The 26,051-nt window shown below is 46.7% G+C and overlaps 3 protein-coding genes across 6 annotated transcripts; 2 read left to right on the forward strand and 1 right to left on the reverse strand.

Annotated features, from left to right (window-relative positions):
- The first annotated feature begins 685 nt into the window (after positions 1–685).
- On the forward strand, positions 686–4,340 carry bhmt (betaine-homocysteine methyltransferase). 2 transcript variants are annotated; one of them, XM_078794083.1, is made up of 9 exons: positions 686–926; positions 1,036–1,132; positions 1,464–1,596; positions 1,664–1,776; positions 1,839–2,030; positions 2,104–2,251; positions 3,322–3,504; positions 3,582–3,810; positions 3,916–4,340. In XM_078794083.1, exons 1-9 carry the CDS (start codon positions 889–891, stop codon positions 4,094–4,096), a joined length of 1,314 nt encoding a protein of 437 aa, XP_078650209.1. In that variant the 5' UTR covers positions 686–888; the 3' UTR covers positions 4,097–4,340. The 2 variants fall into 2 exon arrangements, with proteins under 2 accessions (XP_078650209.1, XP_078650210.1); XM_078794084.1 differs by having other exon boundaries at positions 903–919.
- A 361-nt stretch (positions 4,341–4,701) lies between these two features.
- Positions 4,702–19,242, forward strand: jmy (junction mediating and regulatory protein, p53 cofactor). The gene is made up of 10 exons (XM_058064473.2): positions 4,702–6,108; positions 12,867–13,040; positions 15,625–15,775; positions 15,848–16,017; positions 16,239–16,404; positions 16,470–16,660; positions 16,729–16,803; positions 16,873–16,959; positions 17,183–17,696; positions 17,831–19,242. The coding sequence occupies exons 1-10, from the start codon at positions 5,380–5,382 to the stop codon at positions 18,145–18,147; spliced, it is 2,574 nt and encodes an 857-aa protein (XP_057920456.2). The 5' UTR covers positions 4,702–5,379; the 3' UTR covers positions 18,148–19,242.
- Positions 19,243–19,584: 342 nt separating this feature from the next.
- On the reverse strand, positions 19,585–25,464 carry homer1 (homer scaffold protein 1). 3 transcript variants are annotated; one of them, XM_058064489.2, is made up of 10 exons: positions 24,783–25,464; positions 22,789–22,945; positions 22,592–22,723; positions 22,426–22,518; positions 22,277–22,330; positions 21,941–22,089; positions 21,717–21,861; positions 21,510–21,620; positions 21,344–21,424; positions 19,585–20,538 (listed from the first exon to the last, which is right to left on the reverse strand). In XM_058064489.2, the coding sequence occupies exons 1-10, from the start codon at positions 24,785–24,787 to the stop codon at positions 20,350–20,352; spliced, it is 1,116 nt and encodes a 371-aa protein (XP_057920472.2). In that variant the 5' UTR covers positions 24,788–25,464; the 3' UTR covers positions 19,585–20,349. The 3 variants fall into 3 exon arrangements, with proteins under 3 accessions (XP_057920472.2, XP_057920471.2, XP_057920473.2); XM_058064488.2 differs by having other exon boundaries at positions 19,586–20,538; positions 21,717–21,876; XM_058064490.2 differs by lacking the exon at positions 22,277–22,330 and having other exon boundaries at positions 19,588–20,538; positions 21,717–21,876.
- Between the last annotated feature and the right edge of the window lie 587 nt (positions 25,465–26,051).

Below are 26,051 nucleotides of genomic sequence, written 5' to 3' on the forward strand. Positions count from 1 at the left end.
TCTTTACTCATTCAAATGGAAATGTTGAACAATAACAAAAGCAAAGTAGACATACTAGAAGTCCAAGCAGGCATAGTAACAGTACGCAAAGAGTACCCTAAGAGTACATTAGCAGTACGTATAGAGTATGTGGAAATGCATATTTGTACACAGGTAAGACTAGGATATGTTGGAGCATGCAGTGGTCAATATCAAAGTTGTTGTTGGGTGGGTTTCCTCCCACATTCCAAAAACATGCTAGGTTAAGTGGCAAATTGTCCATAGGTATGAATGTGAGTGTGAATGGTTGTTTGTCTATATGTGCCCTGTGATTGGCTGGCGACCAGTCCAGGGTGTACCCAAAGACAGCTGGGATAGGCTCCAGCATACCCGCAATCTAAGTGAGGATAAACTGAAGAGAAAATGGATGTTTTTTGCGTCAATATTGAGTCATTTAAATTTTGTGAGTAATTTTTGCTGTTTTATTTTGGGTTGTCTTTTTAATTTTTTTGAGACTTTGGCCATTTTTAGTAATTAATTTGTATCTTTTTGAGTCATTTTTCATGTGTAGTTATTTAATTGAGTCATTTTTATGTTTTTTTTATTTCAAGTCATTTCATTGTTTTGATGATTATGAGTCATTTTCCATTTGTAGTTATTTCTCAATTTCATTTTTAATTATTCAATTATTTTCACTCAATTGCAGGCCGCCGCCCCCCCCCCCCTGAAGGGAACATTGAAACAAGACAGGAAAAGTGAGCACGACGCATCCTGCCTTTGATGAAGGGAACGCCTCTAGATGGATAGCTTCTGTCAAAAATGTAACAAATACCAACACAGGCTTCGCTACACATCCTAAAATGAAGTATAAACAATAAAGCACATGAAGAGAGTGGAGTCCATGTTGACATGAAGTTAATGGAAGGAATACGCTGCAGGGGTGAGATGTGAGGATGAAACATGATGAGTGCATCCAGGCGGTCTGTTCTAAAAGTGAAGGGGGCGGCACAGCACTTCGCTCCACTTCTCTCTCTCTCTCTCTTTTTGGGTATAAAGGCAGCACAGGCGCCTGCATAGATCCCTTGCAGGACTCCCGTTAGGACCAGGAAGAAGACGAAAAAGCAGAAGCATGGCACCAGCAGGAAGCAAGAAGGTACGTATGGCACAACTCCATTATCTAAATGTGCATGGAAGATAAATTGCTTGCGGTTTCTTCCATTTGAAAAAAGAAACGTGTCGCTGATGTCAATGCAGCACAATTCCTTCTCTTTTATTCCCTGCCTTCTTGTTGCTAGGCAGACTTCATAGGGCTCCGTCATAGCTGCCCCGGAGGCCAATAAAAATACTGGCAAATTGCGGCTTTCAGTGTCATCCATCTTTTGCATTCATGCTGAATAGCCCTGCTCTGTATGAGCTATAAAAAGGAATGGCGGTCATTTTCAGGCCGCTAGATGCGTTCTTTCTTTCTTTGTGTTTTTGCACAGGGCATCCTGGAGCGTCTGGACGCCGGCGAGGTGGTGATCGGAGACGGAGGCTTTGTCTTCGCCCTGGAGAAGAGAGGCTACGTGAAGGCAGGGCCATGGACGCCCGAGGCCGCCGCCGAGCACCCGGAAGCGGGTACACAGCCGCCCCTCCTTTCCTGGGTTAAGTGTCGACGCTGACATGGTGTTTGCTGCGGTTTCAGTGCGCCAGCTGCACCGGGAGTTCCTCAGGGCCGGATCCAACGTCATGCAGACGTTCACCTTCTACGCCAGCGACGACAAGCTGGAGAACAGAGGACACACTCAGAGCTTCACCGTATGACTTCATCCGCCACCGAAACGCCGCTACGTTTGCTTTTTGTCGTTTTCTAACCGTAGGGGCAGCAGATCAACGAAGCGGCGTGTGACCTGGCGAGGGAGGTGGCCAACGAGGGCGACGCCTTGGTGGCCGGGGGCGTGTCTCAGACGCCGTCTTACCTGAGCTGCAAGAGCCAGGACGACGTCAAGGCCACGTTCAAGAAGCAGCTGGACGTCTTCATCCAGAAAGAGGTGGACTTCCTGATCGCTGAGGTAGAAGGCCACCATGAGATCGCTCCACCGCATGAACCGTACCACACAACATCCCAGGCTTTGCTTTTGGCAGTACTTTGAGCATGTGGAAGAGGCCGAGTGGGCGGTGCAGGTCTTGAAAACCACCGGCAAGCCCGTGGCCGCCACGTTGTGCATTGGACCCCAGGGAGACTTAAATGGAGTCAGCCCGGGACAGTGCGCCGTCCGACTTGTGCAAGCTGGTAGGAAAATACACACACACTTTGCCAGATATTGTACAGGCGAACACATGGGGTCGCCAAAGGGGGGCCACGCCAGGGGCCACTTGTTTTCTTATTGGCCCTCACCACATTCTAAAAACAAAAAAATCTCAATTTCAGAGGTATTTTTTAGTTTGTTTTAAAATGTACATTAAAATTTTATTTTATTTTATTTTATTTTATTTTATTTTATTTTATTTTATTTTATTTTATTTTATTTTATTTTATTTTATTTTATTTTATTTTATTTTATTTTATTTTATTTTATTTTAGTAAGAATTGTTGACGACACGGAGGAGTCAACAATTAAAATTTTATTTTATTTTATTTTATTTTATTTTATTTTATTTTATTTTATTTTATTTTATTTTATTTTATTTTACCAAAAAAATGGACAGTAATTTTACAAGAATAGAATAATACTATGAGGAAAATCATTTTAGTAGCATAAATTAAAAATACTAAAGAATTGTTATTATATTATATCATATCATATCATATCAGATCAGATCAGATCAGATCAGATTAGATTAGATTAGAATTACAATTATGAGAAACACAACTGTTTCAAAAGTTGTCATTTTTGGAAAATTATGTTTTGGAAAAAAAATTATCTACTCTTATACAATAAAGTCCATCCATTTTCTACCGCTTATCCTCACAAGAGTCGGGTGAGGCATGCTGGAGCCTATCACAGCTGTCATCGGGCGAGAGGCTGGGTACATCCTGGACTGGTCAGCAATAAAGTCATAATATTAAAATTAAAAGAAAACATGACCATAGCTTTGGCATGGCATAGCTTTGTACGTAACACTGAGGAAACACACACTATTAGGAACAAAAGAAAGAATAAAGTTGCACATTTTGGAAAATGAGGTTGTGATATACTACCAACAAGAAGGTGAAAAAATATAATGGGAATAAAGTCCGCCGAAGAAACTTCAGAGACTTCAGAACTGCATTTTAAGATGTGTAGCGAAGCATTTTTGAAGTACTTTTGTATAACAGGGGACCTTTTTAAGGAGAGAAAAGTGTCGATGTCTTCCACGTAGGCGCTGACATTGTGGGCGTCAACTGCCACTTTGACCCGGAGACGTGCGTGAGGACAGTGAAGATGATGAAGGAGGGCGTGGAGAAGGCCGGCTTGAAGGCCCACTACATGAGCCAGCCGCTCGCCTTCCACACGCCCGACTGCAACCGCCAGGGGTTCATCGACCTTCCCGAGTTCCCCTTCAGTATGTCACCCTTCGCACGCCAAGCGCCCCCACGCACCCCCACGCACACTCCTCATAAAAAAACCCTACTCAAACAGGTCTTGAGCCGAGGATCCTGACCAGATGGGACATGCAGAAGTACGCACGAGAAGCGTACAACGCCGGAATACGTTACATTGGCGGATGCTGTGGTTTCGAGCCGTATCACGTCCGTGCCCTGGCGGAAGAGCTGGCCGCCGAGAGGGGCTTCCTGCCGGCCGGCTCCGACAAGCATGGCCTGTGGGGGAGCGGCCTGGAGATGCACACCAAGCCCTGGTGCAGAGCAAGGTACACCTCACTCACTATTACTTCTTCCAAAACAGGCTCTCACGCTTTCCTTTGGGAATGAAAAAAGTCAGAAAAAACAAAAAACTGCTCTTATTTTATATTCAGGGCCCGCCGGGACTACTGGGAGAAGATCAAGCCTGCATCCGGTCGCCCCCTGTGCCCCTCCATGTCCACGCCTGATGGCTGGGGGGTCACCAAGGGCCACGCCGACCTCATGCAGCAGAAGGAGGCCACCAGCAAGGATCAGCTGCAGGCTCTGTTCCAGAAAGCCGACAAAGGCCAGTGAGGCCACAACATTGACACATGAATGAAGTTGATCTCTTATAGGACCATTTTATCACATCAAAGCATACAATTAAAAAAAAGAATAGAAAAAAAGTTGAAAAGTGACAAATAGCAACATTTCTAGCAATAAATGTACACTTTCACCTGACAACAAAACCAAATGTGGGTGAGTGACATTGCTGACATCTAGTGGACAAGAAGTGTATTCACTTTTAAATATTATTTATTTGTTATTGGCATTAACCTCGTTTTTGTACTAACTAAAATCACTTATAAATAATAAGGCATTATTTAAATAATTTTTAGAATACATTTTATGGTATTGCTCTTTTGAGTTCACTTCCTTTTGTATTTTAATTTGTTTCTTTTTACACTATATATTTCCACATAAGCAAACATTCGATACATACACTATATGTCATATTGCTATTGTATAGGTTAATCTACCATAAATACTTAAAGGGAGTTTCATTAGGAAATCTGAAAGACAGGCTTGTTTACGAAATACTGCCTTTTTAACCTTTTGGCTCGCCGTACAACAATTTTCGACCTCCCTCTTCCTCCCCCATGCTCCTCCTCCTTCTGACAGTCACGTCTGCGTGCTGACGTCATGGGTTTTCCCACGTGCAGATGTTTATGCTCCTCGTGCGCGTCTTTGCGAGCGAGACACTGAAGGAACAAAGGGTGAGCAGAGACACGGACATGTTCTATTCGACAAACGTTAGATTTCGGATTAAAATGGAAGACTAAAGGAGGGTTACAGTGCATATATTGACGACTACGACCATTGAAGTGCAATTATCGATGGTTATAGTCAGATACGAGCTAAAGCTACTCGCTGAAAAGGAAATTTTGGATTTTCTCCGCGGGGCTCATGAACGCACCATCGCACTTCCCCGGATTTAACGTGAACGCGCTCGGCTTGTAAACACAAGCTCACGCGTTGAGCACAAAGAAGAAACGGCAGCGGTCAGCCAGCAGGTGATCCCGGCGGCCAGGTGTCATGACAACCGGGCTGGATGTGTCGCCCTCACCCGGACATCCGTTCGCCATCACAGTCGCTAATTTCCCACTTTGTGTCGAGTCGTCGTCGTTGTTAATGGAGGGGAGACATTAAGCTCCAGGCGATATCAGAGCCTTTGTTTGACCGCTTGTTGTTTGCTAATCGGCTTGCTAGCATTAGCTGCCTCCATTTCTACATTTTCCCCAGCTGGCTAGCTAGCATTAGCCGCGAGCGTCAACTGTTATCCCCACGACGGTCGCTTGTTTTCGGTCTTGACCGACATGTCCTTCGCCATGGAGGACAACCTGGAGTCCGGCTGGGTGTCCGTTCGACCCAAAGTGTTCGACGAAAAAGAGCGACACAAATATGTTTTCATCGTGGCCTGGAACGACGTCGAGGGAAAGTTCGCCATAACCTGCCACAACCGGACGGTTCAGAAGCGGGCCACCTTCCTGGACCCGCTGCTCGACTGGAGCCCCGTGGCGGCAGAAGCGGACTCCAAACAAATTAAAGTTCGCCCGAAGAAAGGAAAAACTGATACGACGACAGAATCGTGGGATATGGTGACACCCAGGGTAACTGACATGGAGTTCGTCGACCCCATGGATGTCCCGGAGGTCCCTCCGGACGGCCCCGAGCCAGGCGGCCGTCAGGACTTCAGCTGGGCCGGCCTCTTCTCCTCTCAGGACTTGCGCTCAGCCCACCTCCAGCTGTGCGAAGTCAACTCGGACCTGGAGCCCTGCTTGCCACCCTTCCCGGAGGAGCCATCCGGCGTGTGGTCCGTCCTGTTCGGCCCCGGCGCCGTGTCGTCTCCACGGGAGACGGAGGCGCTGTGCTACCAGCTGCAGGTGTACCTGGGCCACGCTCTCGACACCTGCGGATGGAAGATCTTCTCGCAGGTGCTCTTCTCTGACAACGACGACACGGAGGAGTACTACGAGAGCCTCAGCGAGCTTCGGAGGAAAGGCTACGAGGACGCGCTGGAGAGAGCCAAGAGACGCATGCAGGAGGTGAGACGCCATCTTTAATGTCATGGTGGAAAATGTAAACAAATATTGGGTCAGTGCAGAAATTATCCAAATCTAAAAGCACATAAACACTATAGAACACAAATGCAACAGTTTGAACAGTCAAAATTATAGTTTTATTCTGGTGGGAAGTTGGTACGGCTCTGTATCGAACCCATCGGTTCGTACCGAGGAATCCGGTTACTAACACATGAACAGTTACACGAAAGCCGTTTGTGTAGAAGCAAGTACAGTCGTGTTCCCTCCTCTTCCATTGTTTTGTTTGTTGGTGTTGTCGTTGCAACATAAATAATGTGACATCATCACGTGATGACATCATGTAAAGGCGACAATCAATTCGACAAAGACGAGGAAGCCGTTGCAGCAAACAAAGAGGACCGCAATGGCAGTTGGAGTTGAGTTGTAGTTGTCGTCAACCCGCCCCAGGGCAGAGTTACAATTTTTAGGAATGGGCCCCTCTGATCCGGTATAGGAATCCTAATTCATGTATCGGAAATTTCCGTTACTGCCTGCGTAGATTTCCAATTTGTGAGCCGTGTCTGCTGTCATGTTGTCAACAAACGTAGCTAGAATATCAGCCAACATGACACAAGACACACACATTACTACAATATGGTACTTAATCGGAAGGAGGAAGTTATTACGGACTCACATCAAATCAACGACAATCGTAATATAGCCATCCTGACCCATCAACCTTGAGCATCTGTGTGTTAGAACCAGAGTATAGAGAGGGAGGAGCCACCTGGCATGGCCCAGCAAGGTGCACTGTATTCGGGTACATGCTCAGAGAAGCTGATGTGAGTTCACGGAGGTCTGTGACAAACCTGTTGCACTTTCCAAACTCCACATTTTTTTTATCCTCTCCTCGTGGAGCATTTGGAACATTTTTCCTCTGGAAATGGATATTAGAATTACAGGTGAGCTCAGGGGAAGTGATGACAGGCCGTTATCATCACAGGCAACAGACAAAAGGAGCACTTGATTTGCTCACCCTCACATTACAGACAATCTCGCCTCATTGGATTGTTTTTTTAAATGATGGGTCAGAGTGATTATGACACATGCAGACCCACACAACAAGAGAAAGTGTCTTCAAACTTTTGAGTGGTATTGCATTCATACTAGCTTCTATTCCTCCATTGTTGTAGTTTATTAGAGGGGGGTCTTCCACATGAAGGTTGAATGAGAAATGGAACTAATGTGTTTCTTTCCAAAGGGTGTGATCACATCTCGATGTGACTTTTCACCGGAATCCATTAGCACCGAGATCCCGTGGCACGCATGAACTGTTCAATTGTTCCCAAATCTCCTCCTCTTCCTTTATCCCCACCGCATCCCCCCCCACCCGCCCTTACGATCTACCATCTGTTACTACACTTCCACGCGGCCGCCTGTAACATGACCCCGCTCTGGCCGGCGCTGCAGAGGAGCGGAAGGGTGTCACGAGAGACAAAACAGAACAATCGGTCGCTTGAATTACAGCGGTGACGCCTCGCCGACACAGCTGTTGGCAGAGACCGAGACATTTTTTGGGTGACACTTTAAAAAGGACAGACATCAGCCAGCCAGTCAGGGCGCCTCTCCAAAGACTTGACAGCCTTCTTCCGGCTGATAGACGCCTTTTGATGATAGCGGGCCCAAAGTCTTGACGCTCTGACAGCGCCACACCTCAGCCTTGCCGCGTTTAGTAACGCACACGATGGCTCCCTCCACTCATGGTCTTCAGCAGGGGTGTCCAAACTTTCTCCAGCGAAAAATAAAAGGATGCAACTTTGATATCTTTAAACCCACACTTAAGAAGTTCTAGTATGTTCCAATTTCCAAGAAAAACATCTCATCTTTGTGATTAGTATCAACATCAGTTTTTCCTCTTTTTCCCGTTTTTAATTAATTCATTCATTCATTTTCTACCGCTTATCCTCACAAGGGTCGCGGGGGTGCTGGAGCCTATCCCAGCTGTCTTTGGTCAAGAGGCGGGGTACACCCTGGACTGGTGGCCAGCCAATCACAGGGCACATATAGACAAACAACCATTCACACTCACATTCATACCTATGGACAATTTGGAGTGGCCAATTAACCTAGCATGTTTTTGGAATGTGGGAGGAAACCGGAGTACCCGGAGAAAACCCACGCATGCACGGGGAGAACATGCAAACTCCACACAGAGATGGCCGAGGGTGGAATTGAACCCTGGTCTCCTAGCTGTGAGGTCTGCGCGTTAACCACTCAACCCCATTTTTAATTCAGGTTCTAAATATTTTAACTATCTTCTTAAATAATCTTTGTATAAAAATTTAGTGAATATTATGACTTTATTACCATAATTTTTTCTTGTTAATTGGTAACTTTTTTCTTTGTATATTTTTACTTTACTTTAGTAAAATTACAACTGTTTTCCTTTTCTGCTGTTGATTTTTTAATTGTTCTAAATAGATCTACTTCTTCACACAGTAATTCTCATCATATTTTATCTTATTTCCCAACAACTCTGTTGTTTTATTTCTCATAATGTTACTACTGTAAAAAAATATATATATTCTCTCCATATTTTGACTTTATTCTTGTAAAATGCTGATTTGTCCATTCTTGCTGATGCTGTTGGCCCCTGGGCCACACTTTGGCCTCACTGGGTCCGAGTATTTGCTAATAGCGGTTTAAAAGAACTTATTGAACAAAAAAATATCTGTATTTCTCCAAATTTCAAATGAAACTTTATAAAAAAGATTGTCTTTCGGGTGGAAAAAGATGACATGTGACTCATGCCTGTCTGGCTAAATTGTGGTAACAATAGCTGAAAACAAACTGAAGTTAATGTGCTCAAAGCAGGACAAGAGCGGGATATAAAGTTTGCAATGCGTTGGAAATTTCGCGCCCTCCAGGAGCCACCTGTCCGTGACATATAAATATATTAAATATCCTCTTTTACGCAAAAGTGACTATTCAATAAGAGCTTGTTTATGAGCAACCAAACGTGAGAAAAGTCTAATCTCTATCTGTCCTTCACTTCTTTGCTGCATTTTTTGAGAAAAAAAAGTAAAAAAAAAAACCTAAATCTTAGCACTTTAGCATGACACAGCTAGTGTGCTCTATCTGTGCGGTTTAGCACGTTAGTTAGCCAAGAAGACAGAGCCTGCCTTACTGTCGCTAGTGAGCGCTTGTTGCGGCGTCATTGTCATCACAACAAACACTGACGCTAAAGCTCACTTCTGCTTGCGCGTCAGTCAGCCTCGGCAGTTTAAAGGGAGTTAACAACAAGGCCGATCACGAAACTTGTTCTCCCTGCAAGATTCCTCCATCCACATCCTCCACGAGCAAGACCCGGCAGCTCCGGTTCTGACAAAACTGGATGAGCGGGAACTGATGACTGGGCTGCGGCTGCAGGAAATGTAGTCGTCCTGTAATTACACAGCGTGCTCCCTCAACAAGGCGCTGCTAAATTCGGCAAGCTGTTGTTGGCGTTTGAGCTTTTTTTGTCACTGAGCTTTTTTTGTCACGTCTCATATCAGGAATTGGAGAGGCGTGGCTTTAAAAAGGCCACTGAAGCTTTTCTACCTTGATTGGTTGATTTATTTGGGCTGTTTATGAATGGTGTCTTGTAGTCAGCAAGGCTAAATGGGATGCACTACCCGGCTTCAACCAGTAGGGGCGCTTTTGCCTCACTCCCTGGATTGTAAATGGAGATCCGTGAGGCTAGCGTAGTTAGCATGTCATGTACAGTATCTGCATCCAGCAAGAGTTTTTTATTTTTTGGTCATAAAATTGCATGTACAGCCATTTAATATTGATGTGGCTTTTTATTTCTGCTGTATGTTGATTTTGTTTTGTGTTGTTTATATTATATTTTTCATTCATTCATTTTCTACTGCTTTTCCTCACGAGGGTTGCGGGGGGTGCTGGAGCCTATCCCAGCTGTCTTCGGGCGCGAGGCGGGGTACACCCTGGACTGGTAGCCAGCCAATCACAGGGCACATATAGACAAACAACCATTCACACTCACATTCATGCCAATTAACCTAGCATGTTTTTGGAATGTGGGAGGAAACCAGAGTACCCGGAGAAAACCCACGCATGAACGGTGTGAACATGCAAACTCCACACAGAGATGGCTGAGGGTGGAATCGAACCCGTCTCCTAGCTGTGAGGTCTTCGCGCTAACCACTTGTTCACCGTGCCGCCCTACCTATATTTTATTTATATTTATTATGGTATTATCATTATCATTCATTCATTTTCTACCGTTTTTTTTCCTCACAAGGGTCGCGGGGGTGCTGGAGCCTATCCCAGCTGTCTTTGGGCGAGAGGCGGGGTACACCCTGGACTGGTCGCCAGCCAATCACAGGGCGCTGGACTGGTTGCCAGCCAATCACAGGGCACATATAGACAAACAACCATTCACACTCACATTCATACTTATGGACAATTTGGAGTGGCCAATTAACCTAGCATGTTTTTATAATGTGGGAGGAAACCGGAGTACCCGGAGAAAACCCACACATGCACGGTGTGAACATGCAACATGCACACAGGGATGGCCGAGGGTGGAATTGAACCCGTCTCCTAGCTGTGAGGTCTGCGCGCTAACCACTTGTCCACTGTGCCACCCTACCTATATTTTATTTATATTTATTATGCGTTCTAGTGGTTAGTGCGCAGACCTCACAGCTTGGAGACCAGGGTTCAATTCCACCCTTGGGCATCTCTGTGTGGAGTTTGCATGTTCTCCCCGTGCATGCGTGGGTTTTCTCCGGGTACTCCGGTTTCCTCCCACATTCCAAAAACATGCTAGGTTAATTGGTGACTCCAAATTGTCCATAGGTATGAATGTGAGTGTGAATGGTTGTTTGTCTATATGTGCCCTGTGATTGGCTGGTGATCAGTCCAGGGTGTACCCCGCCTCTTGCCCGAAGACAGCTGGGATAGGCTCCAGCACCCCCCGCGACCCTCGTGAGGAAAAAGCGGTAGAAAATGAATGAATGAATAGTGTTATTATCATTATGTTTATAATAATGTTTGTATACTAAATGGACATTATTTCTTTACCAGTTTGCATATTTTAATCAATCTTTCAAAGGAGGTATGAGGATGATGCAGTGCAGTATTCTCACCACCAATCTGGGTTTTTATTTTAATTTATTTATTTATAGTTTTCCAACCGTGCAACAACAAAAAAAAAGCCAGCGTCGTGACCCTTTTAAGAGAGGCAGGCGCACGTGTGGAGCTCATGTGCAGGCTGAGAGTGCAATCACCGCAACGCAGCGGTTTTTCGGGAGCCCGGGCGTAGAGTGTGGCAGTGGGTTGCCATGGAGACGGGCCTCCTCCAAGGTAAACAGAAGGAGCAGTGTCAGGAGCTGAATGGCGCTTAGTGTTCAGGCCCAGGGAGCGCCACAAGCCCCCTCTGTTCTCTGCCTGCACGTTTGCTGCTGCACTTGAGATGCATTTTAACATGGCGAGGCAACGCTGTAGCGCATACATACACGGTGCCGGGCCCCGACAGTCACGCACCGTGGCCCGCAAGGAATCACGACCGCTTAGTGGTCTGCTACTCAAAACTAAGCTCTCCACAGCCACGCCAGCTCTTTGCTATCTGCTTTTATTATTACCATGATAGCAAAACTGGCTGAATTTTGAAAGGCTAGTCGCTATAAAATCCCCATCATAATTCTATCCGCGCTAATCTGGGGATTAAAGGGAGTCTGTTGGCGGCGGGGGGTTTTAAGGAGCTCTCGGGACGATGCAGTGCAGTAGTACGACCACCAGTGGTTTCAATGGTGTGCTTGTGTTGACAAATGGGAAACAATGTACAGTTTGGCTTATTTTATTTGACACTGTATTTACATGTATTTTTATCTTTATTTAATTATCTTTATTGTTTTATAATAATAATACATGTATGACATTAGTTTTATTTCTACTGTATTTTTTAAATTGTATTTTATTTATCTGTATTTATTTTTTATTATATTATTTAAATTCCATTTATTTATTTATTTATTTTTTACTAGCGAGGCACTATTTCTTTACCATTTTATTTAGTTTTATTTATCTGTATAATTTTTTTATTATATTATTTATTTTTCTTTTATTTATTCATTCATTTACTTATTTTTGACTAACGAGGCACTATTTCGTTACCATTTTATTTATTTTTATTTGTCTGTATTAATTTTTTCATTATTATTTATATTTTTCTTTTATTATTCTTATTTATTTATATATTTATTTTTGACTAACGAGGCACTATTTCTTTACCATTTTATTTTTGTATTCTGTATTAATTTTTTTGTTATTATTATTATTATTATTTTTATTTATTTATTTATTTATTTGTGCATTTGGACTAACGAGGCACTATTTCTATACCAGGCACCACTTAGCTTGTTTAATTTTAATATGTGTAATGAAATCGGAGATATATTACTTTTAGTTTTTTTTTTAGTTATTACTTTTTAATTTTTTCCTGTAAAATAATGATTTCAGATATTGTATCTCGCTTTGATATGTACTTTTTGTGTGGAACATTTCACCCATTTCCATGCACCAAAAATTGTCTTTTTTTTTAATTGGGACCAACACTCTCCTCATGAGAAAAGCCTATAAAGCCTATAGTGGGGTGCATTGTGATCGTCTACCACCAACCACAAGTGGATGTGACCCCTTGACTGACTGACGTGGATGAAGGTATGGGAAAGATGGTGACGGTGCAGGTGTTGACTGGCGTGTGTCTTTGGCGACAGGTGTTGGACCAGCACAGGGCCATGGACAGCATGGTGGAGCTGCTGCAGGTCTACCCCGAGGAGGACGAGGCGTACGGAGAGCTGCAGGAGGCCACCACCCAACTCTACCACTACCTGCTGCAGCCCTTCAGGGACATGAGGGAGCTGGCTATGTTGCGCCGACAGCAGATTAAGGTAACACACACGGAAAGACCCAAGGGCCATGTCTTATGAACTCATCTTGTCCTGGAGCACACTTTGACTTGCAGGTTACATAGCGTTGTTATGGAGGGCAGTGGATCATCCAGAGCAAGGGTCTCAAACTCAATTTACTTGGGGGCCATTGGAGCTTGGGTCTGGGTGAGACTGGGCCGCATCAGGTTTTCCCCCCAAAAAAAACGCATTTATCAAAAACAAAACAAAAAAAAAAACTTCGCTTTGGTTCCAATTTTCTACAAGAAAAGCTCTGATAAAACATTCCACTGTTCTCAAATATCTTACTTTTTATTTTTCTACACAAAATAAGATGAAAAATAAATAAACAAATCAAGAATAAAGAAAATCAATCAATCAGTAATAAATAAATAAATATAATAATAATAATAAAACTTAAGAAACCACATATAGTTGGTGGGTAGACAAATTATTTTTTTTCAGATTGAAATGAACAAAGCATTATTAGAGCCCTGTAGACATGACAAAACACGACTATAGTCACATTTATACTCTTTTTATTTACAACATATTGCGCAACTGCAGGGTCTTGAGACACTTGCTAACTCGCAAACTAGAGAGCTAGCGACCTAAACAGTAGCCTTCAAGTTATTTCCTTTAAACTTAAATAGCCAAAACCACTTCCACACGGATAGGGAGGATAACTATTAACAGTTATTTAACCTTTAACATGAACATTAATCAAACGTAATAATTTTTTCTGGGTACATGATACCATACAGCATCCATATCAAAATTGCGCGGGCCGCACTAACATTAAACTTTCATATCAAGGCGGGGGCCTCAAAGTAGTGTCGGCCCGCAGGCCGGAGAGTTTTTTTTTAATGCTCTCCAGCCCCAACGGCTTAACAAGCAGCGGGAGTACTAAACTACTACACAAAAGTGCGGAAAAGCTTCAAGTTGGACGTCCTCGTTGGTGCTTCCCTTCCCTCGGGGCATCGTGCCGCATGCCAACGGAAACCTCTGTGGCGGTTTGGCTGCTTCTTGCACCTGTCAAGTCATGTGACGTGATATGAATGGAGGGTGTCGCGCGTCATGGTGTCGTTGACAGGCGTGAGCGTCAGCGTGCAGCGTGTGCAGGCGTTGTAAGACACGGTGCCAAGTAGCATGTAATGCAATTAAAAACGTACTAGCATGCACGTAGCGCTGTTGTTTTTTAGAGCGTTTATTTTGCTCACTTACACAGTACAGGTGATTTTGCCTTTGCCTGTACCTGTTACTACATACTTACAGCATGGATAGAAGAACATAGAACCTTCTTGGAGATTTTTGACAGTGAGTGTAAGCCTGGTTGGCGGCAAGAAGGTTCTAGCTGTGAAAAGTAACAAGCCAGACGGCCGGCATGGATGCACAGCGTGTATGCGAATGATGCATTGTGGGAAGGCCGGTGTCTGGTTGACCGCGAGGGTGAGAGGTCAGCCATGAATTAGACAGGACGACGGCTCCTGTTACCGTCGCACATGGCACGGTCGCCATGCGGTGTGCGTGCATCATTTTGTACATTGTCTGTGGCCTGGCTGGAAAAAGTTAGGACACCCCTGGGCTGTAAATGCTAGTGTAGTCGGACTGCAGTTTTTTGTCATGTTAAGCTTAGTGAAGGAGATTTCAGCCTTGCGACCCCAAAGGGACTGTTTGCCCCCCCCCCCCCCCTAACTGAGCGAGATAAGAGAGTGACGCTGCTGGTGATAACGGCAGGAAGGAGCGTCCCTTCTCTGTGTTCTGTCACTGGCCAGCTGAGTGGTACACCACGCCATGGGGGGGGGCACATAAAAGCCGACCTGTTGGCTGCGAGTCCACGAGGAGGTGTGAGATTTGCTAAGCCTGCTAAGCTAGCGTTCTTGTAGTCCATCACAGCATGTCTGACGGGTGAGATCACAGCGACAACGGCGAGCATGTTCTTCAGCCTGACACGTGTTTCTGCTCAATGATGTCATCGACCACCCCTCCAAAAAAAACCCGACTTCCCATCCCTCACGTGCGCACACACACACACATGTACCGAAAGACCTCTGAGGTTTGTTGGCTGTGTTCTCCTGTACGTCTGCTTTACATTTACACAGCTGCCGGCCTCGCAGGAAGTGGACATTTTCTTCTTTTAACTCGCCGTCATGCAGCAGGGATTTGTGGGTGGGGAAGGGGGGGGGGGGTATGGGGGTCTAGCCGGGAATCCACGTGGCGCCAAGTTCCCACTTCCAGCACGTGACCAGACTCAAGGTGGCAGACTTCGTACTTGAATGTGCACTTCCTGGACACTGCTTGGATGATGCTATGCTAAGCTAGCGCTTCTCAAAATAGTGGGTCTGGCTTCACTACCCATCTTATGGCATATTTTTTTTTCTTGTCACCTCACCTAGCATAATGTTGCTGTGCAAATGTTAGCATCAATCACATTGCAATGCTAGTCTCGTGTGTGATATATGGCGTCTTAAAGCTACAGGCAGCAGCACTTTGCTGGAAACCTCTTTACCGCCCTCTGCTGTGAGCTGCTGGTACTACACCCGCCTGAGTTCTCCCCCTTCTGCCTGTGTGTCGTCTCGCCCCGCAGATGTCGATGGAGACAGAGCGCCTGGGTCCCCGACGCGTGGAGAGCCTGAGGAAGGAGGACGAGGAGTGGCAGAAGAAGGCTCACGCCGCCGTCCTCGCCATCCAGGACCTGACCGTCAAGTTCTTTGAAACCACCAATCGGGCACAGAAAGGTAAACGAACGCAAGGCTGCTTGGCAGCGAAACATCCTCCGTCGTTTTGAGTGCACCGTGTTTGCTTCGCAGCGCTGTTCGAGCGAATGCGCGCCGATCAGCGCAAGTTCGGCAAGTCGGCGTGGGCGGCGGCGGTGGAGCGCATGGAGCGGCTGCAGTACGCCGTCGCCAAGGAAACGCTGCAGCTGATGCGGGCCAAGGAGATCTGCCTGGAGCAGAGGAAGCACAGCTTGAAGGAGGAGGTCAGACACGAGATGCAAACTTTTTACCCTCAAAAGGAGACGTCGTTCATGCTAAGCTAAAGCACATTCCAAACATTTTATTTATCAAGAACATCACATGACTGCAAAACATCAGCTGTAATTTGACACGAATAATGAAGCTGACACTCAACTTTGGGAGAAAGTCGCATCCTAAAGAGAAAAAGGTAAATTAATGGCTGCCGGGCGTCTTCGTTTTACAGATGCGGAGCCTGCAGGGTGGCGAGGACGCGATGTTGCACCTGGACCAGCTGGAGGCGCTCTACTACGAGCTCCAGCTGCAGCTCTACGACATCCAGGCCGAGGTTCTGCGCTGCGAGGAGTTGCTGATCGCCGCTCAGCTGCAGAGTCTACGCCGACAGATCACAGGTGTGACCCATTTTGTCCACCGGAGGGCGCCCACGCTCACCAAGCACTCTCTGTGGTTCTTGCAGAGAGACAGGAGGAGGTGGTCTACTACGACGCTTTCGAGAGCCCCGACGCCATGAAGGGCGATGAGGATCCGGTCGGACCACCGGCCCCCCTCAGAGATGAAGACTTCGGCGTCCTGCAGCAGAGGACGCGGCAGCTGGAGGCCCGCAGAGGACGCATCACCGCCAAGAAAGTCTACCTCAAAAACAAGAAGGTGACCACACCACATCTCCGACGTCTTAAGGCTTTTTTTTAAACAAGCTATCACTTGGCCTTCCGCAGGACATTTGTATCTCCAGCCACAAGCAGAAGCTTCTACAGCGTCAGGGGGTCCTCAGGGACCACACCTCTCTGCAGGTTTGATTGACAGCTGGTAGCTCATTCGGAACCGTTAACATGAACTCAAATGACTTTTTTCTTCTCAAGGTTCACCAGGAAGATGAAGCTGAGCAGAACGCACGTGTGAGTCAGGAAAGACAAAGAACTCTGGACAGACTTCGCAGTCTCAACCAGGTAACTAACCGGAAAGACCAAAGACCCATCCCAGCACGCTATGGCGTCCTTCATGTCCCAGTTGATGGTTCCATGGTTCCTGTCCCTCTGGACAACTTAGCCTTAACCCGACTAAAAGAATAGAACTCTCCAGTCTTTGGGTCCACCGGATCCTAGAACCAGTCCTTGCCTCTGTGTCCACCCACTTGCGTCCGTGACCACTGTGTCTCTGTGCCCCCCCCAGCGCTACCCGGGCCAGGTGAAGTCCAGCCGCATGAGACAGCTTCAGAGCCGGAAACGAGCGGGTCAGCCTCCCAGCACGCAGGCGGCCAGCGTGCAGACCGACTGCATCTCCGACCTGCCGGAACTTTCCGCCCCGCCCCCGGGTGATGCCTGCGGCTGCGACAGCGTCTCCCTGCCCCCCCTCAATCTGGACAACCTGGACTCGTCTCCTCCGTTCCTCTCCTTGCCTCCTCTCCCGGCGTCCTCGTCCGTTCTCACCATAGCCGCCGTACCACCTCCGCCGCCGCCGCCTCCTCCGCCACCACCACCACCTCCTCCTCCGTCCCTGGAGGACCAGCATTTCAGTGACGGGGCGCCGCCCGCCATCGAGCGCCCGCCGCCGCCGCCACTTAAATGCGAGCCGGAGTCGTCCTCGCTGCCGTTTTCTCCACGCTTCTTCGACAGCAGCCAGCTGCTGACGGCCCGCAAGAAGCTGAGGAAGACGTCGTCTGTGGACGCCACACAGTGGAGGCGAGGTGAGCGGCGGCCGTGGGCGGGGTTATTTTTATTACGATTTGAAGAGCTCGACGTAACCAGCGAGGCCACAAAAAGTCGAAATATTCATCCTTCAAATGTTTTTTTTTTTTTCCCTCGTTTATTGCGTCCTTAGCGAGCTCCCCCATGGACGAGGTGCTGGCGTCGCTGAAGCGCGGCAGCTTCCACCTGAGGAAGGCGGAGCTCCGCGTGCTGGCGCCCGACCCGGACGACGACAGCAACAACATCCTGGCTCAGATCCGCCAGGGTGTGCGCCTCAAGCAGGTGCGCGCCCGCCCCGAGCAGCGGCCGCCTCGCCATGCCCGCGGCTTCCCCCACTCGGCCGACGCCCTGACGCGCAGCATCCACGAGGCGCTCAGGAGGATCAAGGAGGCGTCGCCGGAGTCTGAGTCGGAGGACGAGGGCCTGCCCTGCGCCGACTGGGAGAACTGAGACGCTCGGGGTGCAAATTTCAACAACAACAAAAGACACTTTTTCTATCAGAGGTATGTTTTGTAACATTTGGGATACGACCTTTCACCTCCGTCGAGTTGTGCTGTAGTTTGCCGTGTGTTTTGCTGTTTACCATCACTCGTACTGTTCGTGGCGCGTTTCCATGGAAACTAAAAAAAAAACATTTACTACATATGGAATTTATTTCAGCGTTTGTCGGGTAAATGTGTCTGCTAACGGAATTCAGTGTTTCCCAGTCATTCATTATTTGTGGCGGTCCAGATTTATCTGTGGCGGTCTTGCTACTGTACACACGGTTCCAACTCCGTACAGTAGACAGCAGCATACAGGGTGTAGCCGCCACAAATAGATGTCAGTCCTGTGGGGAAACACAGTCATTGCTTCTTAAAGCAACAGTACGCCACTTCTGGAGCTCGCTTAACATGGCTGCCCCCTGCTGGTAACACACTGCCTCTTTTAGCTGATTGGAGGTTTTCTTTTTCTTCACTGCCTTCTTTTCCAAGCTGATTTTTTTTAATAATTATTACTGAGTGTTGTGTTTTTTTTTTTTTCTTATTTAAGTTTATCCTGGTGTATGACATCTGTCAAACGTACTCTTCAGGGCTGCATTCCCTCAGCTTAGCTTAGTTTAGCATGAAGGCTAAACAGCGCTAACAACCCACAGTAGGCAAAAAGGACGTACGTTGATTTCTAACCATTCCTTTTTTTTTTGAGTTGGACACAGAGTTTGTACTTGTCCTTGTCTTGTCTTGTCTTTCTGCTTTTTAAAAATTATTACAAAGAAAAATGGAGCAAAACAAGCCGAGCAGGACCGGTTGGACCTTGCAGCAGACGTGCAATAATATGAATTAACTTTACTGAATCACAACAAAAAATTATATATATATATACTATATATGTATGTATATATATATATATAACACACACACACACATATATGCATGCATGCTTAAATGTATCGAAGTATTTATTGACACTTCATATTTTAAAGATTTTTTTAAGAACACAATTGTACTTTGTTGTACTAGGTTGTTTTTGTATGCCAAAATTAAATAAATACAAAGCAGATGAAATAAGTTCATAAGTTTATTGTCCATGAATTCATACAATTGTGAAATATTTATTAACTTATTGTACTGAACCTGTTATTTCATGAGCTTTTTTATTTGTTGTTATGACCTTTTATTTCATCATCTTGCAGCGCTATTAAATTAAAACAAATGGATCATGAAATAGGGCGATGGATTCAGTATAGTCATTTGTAATTGCATTTCACTAGTTAATTAAAATGTGGATAAATTTCATCATATGTATTTAATTTTGGTCCACAACTAAACCAGTTTTGATCCCTGACATTCCTTCCTGCTTTCTATTCCTGTTTTTTTTTTCTTTGAAAATAAAAAGCACCAAAAACAATTTTTTTTTCCAAAAATGATTTTATTTAATTTGGTTGACTTTTACTAGAAGTTCCAACTGAGTAAGCATTTACATTAATTTATTCAAATAGTCATACCTCTCAAACTGATGACGAGCCCTTGATAGCAAAAGTGTTTCTCATTTTTGGCAAGAGGAAGAAAAAAAAATCCCACGACAAAAGGAAAAAGAAAAAAAAAAGACTGTCGCTCGCTACCAGTGATGCATCCCTGCACCAAAAGGCAACATCAGCAAAAAAAAAACATTTGGATAACATTTGGCAAAAAAAATCTTGATAAATAGTGGAAAATATTGCCATTTTTTAAATAGTAATAAAAAAAACACACAAGTACCAGAGATGATCAATCATTGCACTTCAAGTGGCAACAAGGAGAAAAACAAAGTTTAGTCTTTTTTTTTTTTTTTTAAACAAGTGCACCAGTATGATTTTTTTTTAAAGAAAGTACCTGAAAGTGGCTGGATAAAGCGTCCTCTTTGTATTGCTCGTTGCCGCCCTCGTGTGTGCGACCAGAAAATAGCGTACCGGCTCAATGGCTCACAAGCCCTGGCGCCTGATTGGTTCATTTGGCTGATGTCGTCATCGGAGCGATTCTTTCAAACGAAAACAGTTCAACGACTGAAGAAGCGAAAAGTCCAAACGTTCCAGGAAGGCAAGACGGATCCGAGACGCTTCAACTTGGCTCTTGTAAAGGATCCGAGTGGGCGTGGCAAACAGACGGTGTAAACATGGCGGCGGCGGCGAGGCTTCTAGCTGCACTCCAGCAGCTTGGCCAGAGCCTCCCTCAGCTCGCTCAGTTCCAAGATCTTGCCGTCCAGGAGCTGCAGCAGCGAGCGCAGACTCTGACGGAAGACGTCCCTCTCGCGCTGGTCGGCCTCCACGCGCTGCTCCAGCTCGTCCAGCTGGGCCTCCAGCGCCTGGTTCCTCAGCTCCACGGCCTGGGGGGTTGCATCAGGCGCACAATCTTACAAAACAATGACACTTCAGACAAATTCATTCATTCATTCATTCATTCATTCATTTTCTACCGCTTTTCCTCACGAGAGTCGCGGGGGTGCTGGAGCCTATCCCAGCTGTCTTCGGGCGAGAGGCGGGGTACACCCTGGACTGGTGGCCAGCCAATCACAGGGCACATATAGACAAACAACCATTCACACTCACATTCATACCTATGGACAATTTGGAGTCGCCAATTAACCTAGCATGTTTTTGGAATGTGGGAGGAAACCGGAGTACCCGGAGAAAACCCACGCATGCACGGGGGAGAACATGCAAACTCCACACAGAGATACCAGAGGGTGGAATTGAACCCTGGTCTCCTAGCTGTGAGGTCTGCGCGCTAACCACTCGACCGCCGTGCCGCCCAGACAAACACAATTAGGTGAAAAAAAACGGCCGGAAAATGCCAGCTTTTACAAGCAGTGTGACGACAGAGAGAGATCATCCAGGCTTCCTGCTCCGATACTTCTCACTAGAGCTGGAAAATGGCCCCTATTGCACAGACAAGTTGGGAAAATGCCAGCTTCTTCAGGCTGTGTGAAGGGAGCTACAGAGATCCTACATAATAGCCACATTCCCGCCCCTGAAATGCCCCCCCAAAGTGGCCCCCATCAGTTTTTACAGCCCTGCTTCTGATACCGCCTCCAAAGCTGCAAAAGTAGCCCCACTTCCACAGAAAATTCTTGTTTACTACCACCCTTGAAAGCAGCACAGAGTAAAGAGCGCCCCCTGCTGGTGACTCGCCTGTAGTTTGTGCGCGAGGGAGTCTCTTTGAGAGTGAAACTGGTTGGCACTCTGAACCTCCATCTTCAGACGCTCCAACTCCTGTCCAGAGAGGAAGCATAGAGGTCAAAGTTCACCGAGAGGTCAGCAGGTGAACGCTAGGCGGCTAGCTAGCTGGTGCACATACGTCCTCCTTGGCCTTCAGCGCCTCCTCCAGCTCCTCGATGGTGCGGTTCAGCTCCGTCTTGTCCGACCTCACCGTGGTGCTTTGGCCGCTGACGCACTCCAGCTCCGTCACCTGGCGGCATGTTTGGGTAGGGGGGGGGGGGTAAAGCGGTAAAAAGCCAGGCCTGGCGGGTGAGGCAAGCAGCAGGTGAGGTGAGCGCGGCCCTACCCGTTTGTGCAGCCGCTCGGCCTCCTCCTGGTAGGCGGCCAGCTGCTGCTTCCACTGCTTGACGTTGGCGGTGGACTCCAGCAGCGCCGCCGTTAGCTTGGCATTGTTGCCCTTCAGCGCCGCTAGCTCCGCCTCCCAGTGCTTGCTGATGCCGGGTGAACTGTGTGCGTCACAATGATTCCGTGGCCGCCACAATTCAATGTTTCATTCCTTGTCTGGCATACCTGTGAGAGAAGGGAAGTGCATTGTGGGAAGGTTCTGCTCCTCCTCTGGCCTCACTGGGCTGAGGCGCCTCAGTCGCCGCCCTCTCGTCCTCTGTGCCGTTCACGCTCTCGGAGGTCAAAGGTGACAGCGGGGGAGCGGCGACGGGCTCCTTGAAAGAGAGAGAAAAAAAAACATTGGAGATGCTGTTGTCATGCGTCACCATGGATACGCACAGCCTCAGGGGAGCTACGTTCGGCATGATGACATCAAAGACAATGACGCTGGTCAGCAAATAGGAAGTGGGAGGAGCTACGAGACGACTGAGATGAGTGGGGGGGTTAACCGGCTACGTTTACCTTCTTTATAACGTGTTTGACGGCGGGTGACACGCTCCTTTTTACAGCGCCGCCCTGTGGAGCGGTCGGGCAGGACAGAGGACGTTAGCTTGGTGCGAGACTAAAGGTGGGGCTGGGAAGGGGCGGGGCCACGTTGTGTTTTTGCTCACCTGAGAGGGCGTGCCACTGAGCTCCATCTTCTCCTGGGACTTCTCCTTGGCCAGCCGCGCCGCCTCTTTAAACTCGGCAAATTTGTCTGCAAACTAAAAAGCACACATGCGTCATCCACATGGCGGTGGCGGGCGGCGGTGGCGAGGCGTGACCGTGGGCGGGGACCTTGCTGAGGTGGCTCTCGGACGAGAAGCCCAGGCCGTAGACGGTGTTGGCCCGGCTGTCGGCCCACTGGCCAAACTTCTGGGAGGTCTTGGTGAAGGTCATGTTGGGGGTGATGGTGCTGTTGATGACGGCCTGGACAAGTGGACGCCTCAAGGTCAGTCACATGGTAAAGAAAGGAAGCGGGTGCAAACAATGACCTTGGATCCGTCCAGGCTGATGATGCGGTACACGTTCCTGGTGCTGTCAAAGAAGTAGGACACGGTGACGGCGTGTTTGCTGGTAGGCACCCAGTTCTTCTTGGTGGCCGGGTCGATCTGGAAGATGTGGGCCCGCGTGCTGAAGATGGGCTGCTCGCTGCCATGATGATAACCATAGATGAGGAAGTCACACACACACACACACACACACACGGGTTAGATGTCATGCTAACAGACGCGTTATTTTACATGCCGTCACTTACTTTAAATTGGGACACCAGGACAGTAAACAACGGCTTCCCATTGAACAGAATGTTTGAATTTTGCTCTCTTTCGTAATTATCAGGCCCATAAAACGGAATTATCAGGCCCATAAAAGGGAATTATCACATACCAATAAATCCCATCCAGTCCTTCTTACACTACACATATATCTCCATGTTTAAAAATTGGCATCATGTCGGTTTTGAGAAGCAGGAAGTGATTGGAATCTGTATCCCTCCTTTTATATGTCCGACCCCACACGGCCTTGTTTAGCTAGCTAGCCTTGTTGACAACGCTGACCCGGTGACGGTGTGTGGCACGTGGGCCTGGGTCCAGTACTGCGTGGGCGGAAAGGCGTGTATTTTGTGTAGTCATTGTTGGGAGACTAACCCTTCATTATCCCCCCCCCCACGTGAAAAGCACAAAGGCCTTCAGGAAGCCGCTGGAAAAGCATCACGGGCCATCGTGATGTCACACAACTAGCTTAGTCGAGTCCTGGGGCTGTATTTTCTACTTTATTGGCTAATGAGCATAAAGGTGACTATAGGGGTGTTATTTCATGACCTGTGGGCTCTACAGATGTTAAACAGTGTAATTAGAAGATTGTATAGAGGTTTTTGTACGGCCCAAGTAGGAAAATATTGAATCCTTCTTGGCAGGGAATTAATTATCGCAGTCGGGTCGGGAACCAATCAACCGCCATAAACAATCACGCCCCCACCCTTGCAAGATGTTGTGGTGGGTGTAGAAATAGAAGAGAATGAGCCTTCTTTCAGCTTCCCTGCTTGCACAAATAGTAAATTAACTGATAGCAGATCAGATTTGTGGGTGGGAGAGCCAGACAGAGGGTAAAGAGGGAGGAGGGGGGGAAATCACGTGGCGGTTGCCATGGTGACAGAGCATCAGCTAAGCAAAGTAATGCAGGGTTATTGCTGCTGCCAAAATAGCACTGACATGGCAGCCTTCTTCTTCTTCTTCTTCTTCTGGCAGTCACATTATTTTGAATTAGCACGCCACGTGCTCCAACTGTAGAGATACTCTGTTAATAAAAGGAATAAAACTTTCTCTCGGCGTACTGTAAAATGAAAATTGTTAATGACTGAAAGGTACGGCGTTTCACCTACATTGGCTTGCTTTCTGTTAGTTAGCATCTGTAAAGTAGCAAACATACCTTAAAGCGAAAAAAAAAACTTATTTTGACAAAATTTGCTGCGCGTGATTGTTTTCCCCGCAACTGTTCCTCGCTACGGTTAATGATAAAATAGCCTGCCGATATGGATACTTTGTCCCACTGTATCGGACAGCAATCATACAATTATATACAGTATATATATATATATGCAGTATTCGTTCCCATGAAGGCCCTGTCACACGAACGTTGCCAGTTTTGAGAGGCACAGATCGACAACACCGCAAAGCCACACCAGCGACCCCCGTGTGCGCTGACACGTTCCAAAATCGTCATAAATAAATAATAAATAGTGTGGCTGTGAGTGGATTTATTGACAGCTGCTGTCCTCGGCAGCCGCAGCAGCAGCAGCTTTAATCTCCTGCGAGCGTTTATTAGTGTGCACTGCAGTTAGCTATCGCCAGCTAGCATGCTAACCAGCTAGTTGTGTTTACCAGTTACACTGACAAGTAACTCACACGTGCAGGAATTTGTTCAAAACACTCCTGGTGACAAGCTGCTAGATTAGCATTAGCACCAAACAGGAACTAAACAAACATACCCCATTGTTGCTGGTTGGTTGCTTGGTGCAGCTACTCCCTCTGCAGCCGCCCCTCTCGTTGTGCCTCCGGCGCGGGTTTCACTCCGACATGGTCTGACGTGTCGGCGGCCGTGGGTGCATGTCGGTGACGTGCGAAGCTTCACCGGAGCAAACGCGCCTGAACGTGCATGATGATGATGGTGGTGAAGATGATGACCGAGAGCTCCGAGCTAGCTAAAAGCAGCCAATGATAGCGCCTGCTAGCTTCGGCTAGCAAGGGGCTAACAAGGATCAACGTACTCCGGGGCTTGTGCTCGGCTAAGGACTGGACTGGTTTTGGCACTCCGAGCCGAATTGAAGAAACTTTTCAAACGAAGAGAGAAAAAATTAACCTAAATATAAAAGCGTTGCTAGCTAGGTTGCTGTTGTGCTAGCTTAATTAAATATAGCACCACATATTAAGGGGTTTAGTCTACTCAGTGGTGATGTTCTCGATGTTTCGACAATCTTCCAACAGGTTCTAAGGCAAGTCCAATGGTCCTGCCTTTCAGAGGCGATAAACGATACCGGATGTCACGTGGTGAGCTAACGCGTTACATTTTTAAAAAACTTTCCGTCTGTTAAAATATATAATCTATGGATGCTCCATCATAGCCGGACCCGCATCAGACTCCCCCTCCTCCTCATTTCATCCCGCCGCCTCCTGCTCAGTAGGCGGCTTAAGCCGATGACGTCATCACACTGCGACGTGATCGGCAGCAGGGCGTTTGTTGCCATTGACCGAAAAGACATATTTACCACATTATGTTGATAAGAGTAAATTTATTTTTTCCCTCATGAAATAAACAAAGATTATTACAATGGAATGTATTTTTTGTATAATATTTGTGTTTTTTGTGGTAATTTATATTATTTGCATTTTTTAATGATTTGTCATTCATGTTTATTGGCATTTTCCTTTTTTTTTTTTTTTTTTGATGGCCCTCCAAGAGGCAGTGGGCGGGATTAATGATCTGATTGGTTGCAGACCAGTGTGCAGTAGCACAAGTGGTTGGGGTTATAATGATGCAACATGTTGACTATAAGGGGAAGAAAATCTTCTCCGGTATCGCCGTCACACAGGCATGACACGCTTGGGCAGGTGTGAGCTCTTAATGTGTGTCGTTAGTAAAAGATGGTTTTTAAAAAACTGAACAAGCTGATGTATCTTATTGTTGCTGCAAATACGGTAACACGTGCATGTGTGATGTGTAGACATGTTGACCATTTCAAAGATCCACTATTGAAGTT

Source organism: Doryrhamphus excisus, linkage group LG10, assembly GCF_037039965.1.
Source record: "Doryrhamphus excisus strain RoL-2023G ecotype Guam linkage group LG10, RoL_Dexc_Guam_v1.1, whole genome shotgun sequence".
NCBI classification, from domain to species: Eukaryota; Metazoa; Chordata; class Actinopteri; order Syngnathiformes; family Syngnathidae; genus Doryrhamphus; species Doryrhamphus excisus.

What these genes read in the sequence shown, in the direction of transcription:
- homer1 (XM_058064488.2), bottom strand. An exon ending in GCACTTCCCTTCTCTCACAG is followed by an intron (nt 21,877 to 21,940) that starts GTATGCCAGACA and finishes TGACGCACACAG; the next exon opens with TTCACCCGGCATCAGCAAGC. An exon ending in CCGAGCGGCTGCACAAACGG is followed by an intron (nt 21,621 to 21,716) that starts GTAGGGCCGCGC and finishes ACATGCCGCCAG; the next exon opens with GTGACGGAGCTGGAGTGCGT.
- bhmt (XM_078794083.1), top strand. Translation starts at nt 889, where the DNA reads ATGAAGTTAATGGAAGGAATACGCTGCAGGGGTGAGAT. An exon ending in GACACACTCAGAGCTTCACC is followed by an intron (nt 1,777 to 1,838) that starts GTATGACTTCAT and finishes TTCTAACCGTAG; the next exon opens with GGGCAGCAGATCAACGAAGC. An exon ending in CCTTCCCGAGTTCCCCTTCA is followed by an intron (nt 3,505 to 3,581) that starts GTATGTCACCCT and finishes CTACTCAAACAG; the next exon opens with GTCTTGAGCCGAGGATCCTG.
- jmy (XM_058064473.2), top strand. Translation starts at nt 5,380, where the DNA reads ATGTCCTTCGCCATGGAGGACAACCTGGAGTCCGGCTGGGTGTCCGTT. An exon ending in AGCACAGCTTGAAGGAGGAG is followed by an intron (nt 16,018 to 16,238) that starts GTCAGACACGAG and finishes TTCGTTTTACAG; the next exon opens with ATGCGGAGCCTGCAGGGTGG. An exon ending in TCTACCTCAAAAACAAGAAG is followed by an intron (nt 16,661 to 16,728) that starts GTGACCACACCA and finishes GGCCTTCCGCAG; the next exon opens with GACATTTGTATCTCCAGCCA.